This window comes from Hypanus sabinus, chromosome 14, assembly GCF_030144855.1.
Source record: "Hypanus sabinus isolate sHypSab1 chromosome 14, sHypSab1.hap1, whole genome shotgun sequence".
In the NCBI taxonomy this organism is placed as follows: domain Eukaryota; kingdom Metazoa; phylum Chordata; class Chondrichthyes; order Myliobatiformes; family Dasyatidae; genus Hypanus; species Hypanus sabinus.
The window spans coordinates 103,736,354-103,749,003 of record NC_082719.1 but is presented as its reverse complement, the minus strand read 5'-3'; the positions used below and the strand labels follow the sequence as shown (position 1 = coordinate 103,749,003).

The window sequence follows — 12,650 nt, the reverse complement described above, 5'->3', positions numbered from 1 at the left end:
CACACTGCTAGTGTCTTCTACAGTGAAGACTGATGCAAGATACTCATTTGCTTCATTAGCCATTTCCTTGTCTCCTATTATTATTTCTCCTGCCTCATTTTCTAGCAGTCCTATATCCACTCTCATTTCTTTTATTTTAACATATTTGAAAAAACTTTTACTATCCACTTTGATATTATTTGCCAGCTTACATTCACATTTCACCTTTCCCTTCTAATGACTTTTTAGTTGCTCTCTGTAGGATTTTAAAAACATCCCAATCCTCTGTCGTCCCACTAATCTTTGCTTTGTTGTATGCCCTTTCCTCAGCTTTTACAATGGCTTTGACTTCCCTTGTCAGCAATGGTTGTACTATTTTACCATTTCAGTATTTCTTTGTTTTTGGAATACGTATGTCCTGCACCTTCCTCATTTTTCCCAGAAACACATGCCATTGCTGCTCTGCTGACATCCCTGCCAGCAGTTCCTTCCAATTTCCTTTGGCCAACTCCTCTCTCATACACTGTAATTTTCCTTACTCCACTGAAATACTGCTACATCAGACTTTACATTCACCCTATCAAATTTCAAGTTGAACTTAATCAATTTGTGATCACTGGTTCCGAAGGGTACTTTTACCTTAAGCTCCCTAATCGCCTCAAGTTTATTACATAACACCCAATCCAGTATAGCTGATCCTCTGGTAGGCTCCATGACAACTGCTCTAAAAAGCCATCTCTTAAGCATTCAACAAACTCACTCTCTTAAGATCCATTACTAATTTGATTTTCCCAATCGACCTGTATGTTAAAATCTCCCGTGACTACCATAACATTGCCCTTTTGGCTCGCCTTTTCTATTTCCTGTTGTAATCTGTGGTCCACCTCCCAGCCACTGTTGGGAGGCCTGTATATAACTGCCATCAATGTCCTTGTTTACCCTTGCAGTTTCTTAACTCAACCCACAAGGATTCAACAACTTCCGATCCCATGTCACATCTTTCTACGGATTTGATGCAATTCTTTATCCGCACAGCCACACTACCCCTTCTGCCTCCCTTCCTCTCCCTCCAATACAACATATAACTTTGAACATTCAGTCCCCACTACAACTATCCTTCAGCCACGATTCAGTGATGGCCACCATATCATGATTGCAACAAGATCATCCGCCTTATTTCTTATACTACGCGCATTTAGATACAACACTCTGAGTACTGTATTTGCTATCCTTTCTGATTCTGCATCCCTAATAATTTGATACTCAGTCTGTTGGCTGCAACTAAGTCCCATCACCTGATTTCCCTTCCTGACAGTCTGACTGCACGTTATCTTTACTTTTTTTTAACCATCTGTCCTTTCCTGAGTCCCTTCACACCAATTCCCAACCCCCTGCCAAATTAGTTTAAACCCTCCCCAACAGCTCTAACAAACCTGCCCACAAACATATTGGTTCCCCTCGGGTTCAGCTACAACCCGTCCCTTTTGAACAGGTCATACCTCCCCAGAAGAGATCCCAATGATCCAAGAACCTGAAGCCCTGCCCCCTGCACCAGCTTTTCAGCCACGCATTTATCTGCCAAATCATCCTGTTTCTACACTTACTGGCGCCTAGCACAAGCAGCAATCCAGAAATTACTATCCTGAGGTCCTGCTTCTCAGCATTCTACCCAGTTCTCAACTGATCAAGGTCTTGTGTGAAGAACCACTGAAATCAAGACAGTACAAAACTAACACAAATTGAGTTTTAATCTGGAGGCCCTACACTGTTTTCACCTTGCTTTAATAGAGCAAATTGAAACACAGTCATAATTCTAATTAAATGTTTTTAAATGGTGGATAATCTTAGAGCCATAATCACCTCCCAGAATGCACTTTTACCCTCTCCCCACCTTCTTATTCTGCCTTCAGCTCCCATCCTTTCCAGAACTGATGAAGGGTCTCAGCCAAAAGCTTATTTCCCTCCATAGATGCTGTCTGACCTGCTGAGATCCTTCAGTGTTTTTTTTCCACCATCTGCAGAATCACCTATGCTTGCAACTGTCAAAGGTTCAAGATTCAAGATTGTTTAATATCATTTCCAGTACACAAGTGCAAAGGAGAATGAATTAGCTGTTATTAACAATTGTTATTTGATAGGTGGTTTCAATGAGATCTTCCCTCATTGCACTGGTATTAGAGAGATAAAAGGCAGGTAAAATATCTGGTACCCTGGACTTCTGATGTAAGTTTCCGCCCCAGAATATTTACCCTTTTATCTGTTTTTCTCTGCGCAGAACATTTAGCCTTTTATTTCTGTTTCTCTGTGACAATGGATGCCCTGAAGTACAATTCCTGTTTTTAGAGACATATGGTATGGAAAAAGGCCCCTCAGCCCACAAGTCCATACAGTTCACCACACACCCATCCTTTGTAACCCACTTCATTCTCCCCACAGTCCCTTTAATTCTCACCAGGATCTACAACTCAGCTATGTTCACTGACCATGGTCAACTAGCTGAACGACCTGCACATGTTTGAGATGTGAAATAAGATCACAACACACAGAAGCCTAGAAGTTCACAGAAGAATGAGTAGATTCGTACAAACAGTACCCGAGGGCAGGACTGAACCTGAATTACTGGAGCTATGAGGTAGCATCTCTACTAACTGTGCCACTTTGTTTCCCATTTCAGCGATTTCCACATTGAATCTTTTCTATCAACTGTACAACAGATGTCAGACAAAAGGCACTTAGAACTGCATGTGAACCACATATTGGTTGAGGAAAGGATCAGATTCATATCAGATTCTTGTTCTGTGATGCAAAGCATCCCCACCCTTTTGCTCAAGATTCAGGATTCATTTCCTGCACACAAGAGTAAAGGAGACAAAATAATTGTTACTCCGGATTCGGTGCAGTTAAAAAAACTAAAATAGTTTATATACATGGATTGACTGTGTGCCCATAAAGTGACGCTAGACACAGAAGCGTCTGTACATAAGGTGACTCTGACAGGAAACGATAAAGTAGCGGTGGTTGGTGGTGTGGAGGAGTGGACATGTTGATCAGCCTCTCTGATTGGGGAAAGTAACTGTTTTTGAATCTGGTGGTCCTGACGTGGATGTTACATAGCCTCCTCCCTAATAAGAGTGGGACAAACAGCCCATCGGCAGGGTGGGTGGGATCCTTCACGATATTAATTGGCCTTTTTCTAACTCTGTAGTCAACACCTCACTATCACCAATACATCAAGCACTTCCCAGATCAGAGCCCTCATTGTTTCCACTTTTAAAGGTTAACCTGAAGAACCATTTATTTAATTGCAGAATGTTGCCAAAGGAGTAATTCTAAATAAATAAATTCAAAAATCACACAGGAACCAGGCTTTATGATTATCCTTCCTGAAAGCCAATTACTAGACTAAAAGATTAACTACAAATTGAAGCAAGGGATTCAGTAGTCTCCAAGTGCTTAACATCAAATAATAATTGATAAGAGACAGGAAATAATGCCTGTTTAGAGAGGGAAGCCTTGGTACTTCATATTAGCCTACGTTACCATAGTGACTGAGCCAACAACACTCAGAATGAGTCAACTAATAGAACTGATTCAGCAACCTACAGATTCACTGTCAAGGATTCCACAACTCAAGTTCTCAGTATTATTTATTTTACTTGTTTATTTACTATATCCTTTTATTTGCACAGTTGGTCTTCTTTAACACATTGGTTGCTTGTCAGTGATTCCTTGAGTGTAGTTTTTCATTGATTCTATGGAAAGGAATAAAGGGGAGATGCTTCAGGCAAGGTCCTTCATCAGGCCTGAAACGCCGACACATTATTCGTTTCCACTGATGCTACCCAACCTGCTGAATTCCTCCAGCATTTTGTATACGTTGCTCTGGATTACCAATACCCACAGAATCACTTGTTTTTTTTTCCATTGATTCTATTGTATTTCTTTATTCTACAATGAATGCCGGCAAGAAAATGAATCTTAGGGCAGTATACGGTGACATATACGTACTTAGATAATAAATTTACTTTGATCATTAACTATTTTGAAAAGATACAGTAATTTAACAATGGGATTAAGCATGCACTGACAAACTATTAAATTGGTCCAGGTCTATTTACTTAAGCACTTAGCTAGGGTGCCTAAGAATTTTGCACTGCATTAATTTTATGTATTGCACTGTACTGCTGCTAAAAAACAATTCATGACATTGTGAGTGATGATAAACCTGATTCTGATATGGGTCATCATTGAGGACTGAGAGTGGGAAGTGGGAGTGAGAGGGGAATCATAGAACATAGAAAGTAGAACATAGAATAGTACAACACATTACAGGCCCTTCGACCCACAATGTTGTGCCGACCCTCAAACCCTGCTTCCCATATAACCCCTCACCTTAAATTCCTCCATATACCTGTCCAGTAGTCTCTTAAACTTCACTAGTGTATCTGCCTCCACCACTGACTCAGGCAGTGCATTCCATGCACCAACCACTCCCTGAGTGAAAAACCTTCCTCTAATATCCCCCTTGAACTTCCCTCCCCTTACCTTAAAGCCATGTACTGAGCAGTGGTGCCCTGGGGAAGAGGCGCTGGCTGTCCACTCTGTCTATTCCTCTTAATATCTTGTACACCTCTATCATGTCTCCTCTCATCCTCCTTCTCTCCAAAGAGTAAAGCCCTAGCTCCCTTAATCTCTGATCATAATCCATACTCTCTAAACCAGGCAGCATCCTGGTAAATCTCCTCTGTACCCTTTCCAATGCTTCCACATCCTTCCTATAGTGAGGCAACCAGAACTGGACACAGTACTCCAAGTGTGGCCTAACTAGAGTTTCATAGAGCTGTAATTATCATTACATCGCGTCTCTTAAACTCTATCCCTCGACTTATGAAAGCTAACACACCATAAGCTTTCTTAACTACCCTATCTACCTGTGAGGCAACGTTCAGGGATCTGTGGACATGTACCCTCAGATCCCTCTGCTCCTCCACACTACCAAGTATCCTGCCATTTAATTGTACTCTGCCTTGGAGTTTGTCCTTCCAAAGTGTACCACCTCACACTTCTCTGGGTTGAACTCCATCTGCCACTTCTCAGCCCACTTCTGCATCCTATCAATGTCTCTCTGCAATCTTTGACAATCCTCTACACTATCTACACCACCACCAACCTTTGTGTCATCTGCAAACTTGCCAACCCACCCTTCTACCCCACATCCAGGTCATTAATAAAAATCTCAAAAAGCAGAGGTCCCAGAACAGATCCTTGTGGGACACCACTAGTCACCAACCTCCAATCCGAATGTACTCCCTTCACCACGACCCTTTGCTTTCTGCAGGCAAACTAATTCTGAATCCACCTGGCCAAACTTCCCTGGATCCCATGCCTTCTGACTTGTTGAATAAGCCTACCGTGTGGAACCTTGTCAAATGCCTTACTAAAATCCATGTAGATCACATCCACTGCACTAACCTCATCTATATGCCTGTTCACCTCCTCAAAGAACTGTGTTAGGCATGATCTGCCCTTCACAAAGCCATGCTGACAGACCCTGATCAGACCATGATTCTCTAAATGCCTACAGATTCTATCTCTAAGAATGTTTTCCAACAGCTTTCCCACCACTGACGTAAGGCTCACTGGTCTATAATTACCTGGACTATCCCTACTATCTTTTTTGAACAAGGGGACAACATTCGCCTCCCTCCAATCCTCCGGTACCATTCCCGTGGACAACGAGGACATAAAGATCCTAGCCAGAGATTCAGCAATCTCTTCCCTTGCCTCATGGAGCAGCCTGGGGAATATGGTTTGGAAAAGGGGAAGGGAGAGGGGAGGGAGTGGGAAGCAACAGATTCTGTAATAATCAATAAACCAATTGCTTAGAATCAGATGACCTTACCTGATGCCTCAGGGCTGGGTGCATCTGCACCAACCCCGCCCCCCCACCTCTGACACTCCTTCCCTGCTATCTGTCCCACACCACTCCCGCAGCACTCCACCCTCAGCATTTCCAGCATCCTTTGCTCCTGCCAGGCTTACAAACTCACTCCCTGCATAACGTTGACAAATTCAGTACTGTGCAAGTCTCAAGCACCCAAGATATATATATATGTGCCTAAAACTTTTGCACAGTACTGAACACTAAAATTTATATTAACGTTTCTTTGAGGAGTGATTTGGTATCAGTACCTATTGAGTGGGATCAAACCTGTTAAACATTAATCCATGGCACAAGGTATCATTAGGCTAATACAAATAACCTCAATACCAGAATCAGGTTTATTATCACAGATGTATCATGAAATTTGTTGTTCTGCTGCAGCAGTACATTGCAATACATTAAAAATAACCATGTGTTACAAAAAGAAAATTTAATCTAATTACTGCTAGCATAAGGGAGAACATACAGGAGCCTGAAGACACACAATCAATGTTTTAAGAACAGCTTCCTCTTCTGAGATATTAGCTTTGCGAACAATAAACCACTCCCTGAACACTACCTCACTATTTTTGCTCTTTTTGCACTACTCATTTGAGTGTGTCTGTGTGTATTATTGTAATTTATAGTATTTTATGTATTCATGACATATGTCAGTGATATTAAACCCAATTATGATTCGGAAGTAAGTCGTGCAAAAAGAGAACAATTAGCTGTCCATTCAGATATCTTCCTTAGGCCCAAACAATAATCTGCAAAGTCAAGTGAGAATAGCACCGAGAAATATTCTAGTATAGTCTATAGTCAAATAAACTACTAGCATTCTCTGTCTGAACTCCTAGATAAAGGATCTGTGGTGGAAAGTGAAGAACTGGAGACATGCACAGAGTGACAGGGATATTCATGTACCACTCAAAAGATATTTCATTTCTGGACTGGATCTAGCTGGTTTTCACCACTAAAACTTCCAAGTCTTGGATTTAAAGTCAGAGTGATATAAAGGAGAGAAATTGAACTTCAAGCCTAAGAAGTCCATACCAAACATTCATTACCCATCTATACCATCCAGGATCTCTTCTCACTTCTAACAGGAAGTAAAGGAGCCTTAGGTCCCACACCACCATAGTATCATAATATGTTTTTTCCTCCAGTTGTCTGCAACTTCATTTAAATACCCCTGCCAAACTTAAGTTAACTCACCTTATCACTGAATTGTTCCCACAACCTATGGATTCATTTTCAAGGACTCATCTTATGTTCACAATATCTATTGCGTCTTTATTACTACTGTTTTTGCATAGTTCCCTGAAGGTGGAATCTCATGTGGATAGGGTGGTGAAGAAAGCTTTTGGTATGCTGGCGTTTATGAATCAGAGCATTGAGTATAGGAGTTGGGATGTAATGTTAAGATGTAATGTTAATGTCATGTTAAAATTGTACAAGGTATTGGTGAGGCCAAATTTGGAGTATTGTGTACAGTTCTGGTCACCGAATTATAGGAACGATGTCAACAAAATAGAGAGAGTACAGAGGAGATTTACTAGAATGTTACCTGGGTTTCAGCATCTAAGTTACAGAGAAAGGTTGAACAAGTTAGGTCTTTATTCTTTGGAGTGTAAAAGGTTGAGGGGGGACTTGATAGAGGTATTTAAAATTATGAGGGGGATAGATAGAGTTGACGTGGATAGGCTTTTTCCATTGAGAGTAAGGGAGATTCAAACAAGAGGACATGAGTTGAGAGTTAAGAGGCAAAAGTTTAGGGGTAACACAAGGAGGAACTTCTTTACTCAGGGAGAGGTAGCTGTGTGGAACGAGCCTCCAGTAGAAGCGGTAGAGGCAGGTTCGATTTTGTCATTTAAAACAAAATTGGACAGGTATATGGACAGGAAAGGAATGGAGGGTTATGGGCTGAGTGCAGGTAGGTGAGAGTAAGCGTTCGGCACAAACTAGAAGGGCCAAGATGGCCTGTTTCCATGCTGTAATTGTTATATGGTTATATGTTTTCTCTTTTTGTATTTGCACAATTTGTTGACTTTTGGATATTGATGATTATCCGACTTATTAGGTGCAGTCATTCATTGATTCTATTATATTTTTGTATTTACCATGAATGCCCACAGGAAAATGAATCTCAGGGTCGTGTTTACCAGAAAGAATTACTGTCTGTAAATCAGTGAATTTGAGTAAATCAAGGACAATGGAAGCAGACAGACCAATTGTCATTGTTCCTGCCATGAGGTTCAAGGAATAGAGGCTGCCATTTAGTGAAACTGCTGTGTATCCTCCATGATATAACATGCAGGCTTGCGAATGGTGCCCTGAGTGATTCAAACCAATTACTGGTTTGGTAACTGATTTAGAACAAAGAGCTTGTTATGTAACCCTAGGGGTTCATTTTTTCTGTGGACTGTCACTTTAAAATGCCAGGAGAATGAGACTGACTTTAGGACACTTGGATTTCTGCTGACTGCAAGCCAATAAGAAGGTGACATAGGTCAGTCAAATAACCTACAGCCAAAGAGACTGAAATGTGACATTTAAACTGGGAAGGAAAGAGTATAAAAGCAGAGGTTTCAAGAGAACCACATGGACACATGGAGATTGGACTGGGACAACAAGTAGACTCTTTTCCCGAGTATTACCTTTTCTACTCTTTGACTATTCATGGAGGGTCAGGGAAACCTAGTAGGTGTGCACACAAGTATTCGGTTGTGTAAATTCATGTGTTCTTCCATTGAGACAATAAAGATACTTGTCTGTAAATGCAGATTTTCTCTGTGCCTATCTGATCAGAATTACTAAGGAGGGAACCATGGAACAGTTGTATCTGGTGACATATAAGTTTACTTTGAACGCCAAACATCCCCCCCCCCCCCCCCGATTTCTTCTTTTATCTTCCAAAGCAGTCGACAGAACCAATCAGGCCTAGGGGATTTATTCACCTTTTAGTCTGCTAAGAATCTTATGCCTCTTCTATTTTAATAGTTATATTGTCAAATTTCACAGTTCCACTTGGTAAATTTTCCAACCATAGCATTGTTCTATTTATTGAATATAGATGTGAAATATTTATTTAAGCCATCACTTACATTCTTTGGTTCCACAAAAATATTGCCCCTTTGGTCTCAAATGAACTTATGCTTTTCTGATCCTTTGCTTGCCTTTAATATAAAGCTCTTTCAAATGTTCTTGTCCTCCAGTGCTAATTTGTCCCTCCTCTTTAACCTCTTTATGTTATGTTGCCCCTGGTCTTTTTAGTAGGGTTGCAGGGTGGAGATGTGTCTCTACCAAAGGAGGTATAAGGCACTCCTTCCCTCCACGAACCTGCAAGTCACCCTTGAGTAAGGTGTAGCACCTACTTAGCACTCCGATCAGGGTCACATGAAGCCATTTGCGCAAATGGTGGATGGTCGTATAAGTAGCTGGTGCGCATCACAAGTCCTGGTTCTGTGACCTCTGATACCAGGCAGACAATCTCTGAAGAGTACCGATAATCATTGGAGTTACTTGTCTTCTAAAGACACTGCCCAGAAGATGGCAAGCCATCTGCAGAAAAATTTGCCAAAAACAATCATAATGATGGATAGAGCAGAAAAGACCATGATTGTGCACGTCATACGATGCAGCACATAATGATGGTGACTCTTTCATTACTCCTGTCAAGCTTCCTCCATTTTCAGTTCTCCTACCTTCCAAATTCCTGTCAATTTTCCTCAATATTGCTTGAAAATGTTGTTCAGGAACACATTAGACCTCAACTATCAGTAATAAAGTTTTAAATGACTCTCATTTGTAAACTTACATTCAGTGACCATTTTATTACGCACACCTGTGTACCTCCTTGTTAATGCCAATATCTAATTAGCCAATCATGTGGAAGCAACTCAATGCATTAAAGCATGCAGAACTGGTCAAGAAATTCAGCTGTTGTTCAGAACAAACAGCAAAGTGAAGAAGGAATGTGATCCAAGTAACTTTAACCATGGAATGATTGTTGGTTCCAGACAGGGTGGTTTGAGTATCTCAGAAACTGCTGATCTCCTGGGATTTTCACACACAACAGTCTCTAGAGTTTACAGAGAATGGTGCAAGAAACAAAAAACATCCAGTGAGTGGCAGTGCTTTGGGCAAAAATGCCTTATTAATGAGAGAGGTCAATGCAACATTGCCAGCGTGATTGAAGCTGACAGAAAGGTGACAGGAACTAAAATAACTATGTGTTACAACAGTGCTATGCAGAACATCAGTAAAAAACTAAATAACAAGTTCAGTTTTAGGATGAGTGAAGTTATCCCCTCTGGTTCAAGAGCCTGTGGTTGACAGATGTGAACTGTTCCTGAACCTGGAGGTGTGGGTCTATGGACTCCAGTACCTTTCCCAATGGCAGCAGCAAGAAGAGAACATAGCCTGGATGGTGGCAGTCCTTGATGATGGATGCTGCTTTCTTGTGACAACACTCCTTGTGGATGTCCTCAATGGTACGGAAGGCTTTACTTGTGATAGACTGGTACTTTTCTTAAATCTGCGCAATTTGTTTTCTTTTGCACAGTTTATTGGTCAGTCTTCGTGTATACTTTCATATATTCTATTATTTTTTTTATTTTCTTGTAAATGCCTGCAAGAAAATGAATCTCAAGGTAGCCTATGGTGGCATATATGTTCTTTGATACTAAATACTTTGATACTTTGATACTAAATTTACTTTGATTTTGAATATTTCCGGTATTTTCTACTTTTGTTTTTATTTCTTTTGGTGATATTGACAGGAACAGATAGTATTCTGCAGACTAGGAATCACACATAGTTTAGACAGGCTTATTGCCACTCAGACTTGGCCAGTGTGAGTGTCTGCTTAGACACTTCCACTTGCTGAGTCATGGCAGCAGAATATTCAAACATATGCAGGACACTTAGCGTTGTCAAGTACCCCCACATCCATCCCACAATTTCTTTGACCCTCTACCATCAGGCAGGAGAACCAGGATTGTTAGGATGGGCAACAGCTTCTTCTCCCAGGCCATGAGACTACTGAACTCCCTACCACCACCCAGGTCTCATCACATATGAAGTGACAGTAACATTATACTGTTTACTTTTTAACTTGTATCGTAAATGCACCTTAAACTAAATATCAATCTTGTGGAATATAATTTATTAATGAGGGGGTGGAGGATGGATTAGTAAATTTGCTGAGGACACAAAAGTTGGGGGTGTTGTGAATAGTGTGGAGGGCTGTCCAAGGTTACAGCGGGATATTGATAGGATGCAAAACTGGGCTGAGAAGTGGCAGATGGAGTTCAACCCAGATAAGTGTGAAGTGGTTCACTTTGGTAGGTCAAATATTTCTATCTGTTTCTATACTTCCACCACTGCAATCAGTAAATCGTTTTAGGAATGGAGAAAAAAAGATAAAATCAACATTTCTACAATTTATGAATGTTACTACATATCAAGCACAAAAGAAATTCTACAGATGGTGGAAATTCAGAGCAACACACACAAAATGCTGGAGGAACTCAGCAGGTCAGGCAGCATCTATGGAAATGAATAAACAAAGTTTCGGGCTGAGATCCTTCATTAGGACCGGAAAGGAAGGGGGAGGAAAGCAGAACAACAGGTGGGGATGGGGGGACCTGCCCAATCACCTCCCTCCAGTTCCTCTTCTCCTTCCTTTTCTCAGAGAGTCCATTGTCCATTCCCACCAGATTTCTTCTTCAACTCTTTACCTCCTCCACCTATCTCTCCCAACTTCTTACTTCTTCCTCCTCTTCCCCACCCACTCACCTGGTCTCAGCTATCACCTTATCGCTTGTACTCCTTCCTCTCGCCCCATTTTCTTATTCTGGCTTCTTTCTCCTTCCTTTCCAGTCCTGATGAAGGGTCTCAGCCTGAAATATTAACCATTTACTCCTCTCCATAGATGCTGCCTAACCTCCTCAACCATTTTATATGTATGACCCTAAATATCATGTATAAGTTAAACAAAATGACAAAGTTTGAGCTAAAGGTCACATAAGCAACAAAACTTACAACAATGGCAATTCAATAATGAGATGTACTAAGGTGCATATCAATCCCTCCAGGAGACCTTCTGGCTCAGCCCCTTTAAAAAAACAGATTTAAATACATGAATGTTAGAATGACGATAAAATTATATTTACCTAGTGATATATACTATTAAATTATTAAATTTGGGCTAAAATACCTAATTTTGCTCTGGTCTTATGGTCTTTGCAACATCCTCCTGCATAGGCACTCAGAATGCACTTATCAGTTCTCAGCACATGGACACAATTCAGCAGGGCAGTTTCACAACTCTCTGTACACATTAGTGAGGCCAAATTAGGAATATTGTGTGTAATTCTGATCACCTACCTACAGGTAAGATATCAATAAGAATGAAAGACAGCAGAAAAAAATTACAAGTATATTGCCAGACTTGAGGGCCTGAATTATATAGAAAGGTTGAATAGGTTAGGACTTCATTCCCCGGAGCGTAGGAGAATGAGGGGAGATTTGATAGGGATATACAAAATTATGAGGGGTATAGACAGGGTAAATGCAAACAGGCTTTTTCCACTGAGATTAGATGAAACTAGAACTGGGTGCAAGGGTTAAGGGTGAAAGGTTAAATACTGAAGGAGCAACTTCTTCACTCCGAGGATGGTGAGAGAGTGGAACAAGTTGGCAGTGGAAATGGTGGATGTGGATTCAATTAGGACCAGAAACA

At 40.9% G+C, this 12,650-nt stretch overlaps 1 protein-coding gene across 2 annotated transcripts in view; it reads right to left on the bottom strand.

Moving 5' to 3' along the window:
• The window catches only part of dym (dymeclin), a 361,807-nt gene that overhangs the window by 245,586 nt on the left and 103,571 nt on the right, over positions 1-12,650 (bottom strand). For both annotated transcript variants that reach the window (XM_059989749.1, XM_059989750.1), the window contains exon 6: positions 11,951-12,023. In XM_059989749.1, the coding sequence (XP_059845732.1) occupies positions 11,951-12,023 (73 nt within the window). The remainder of the gene's footprint in view (positions 1-11,950; positions 12,024-12,650) is intronic.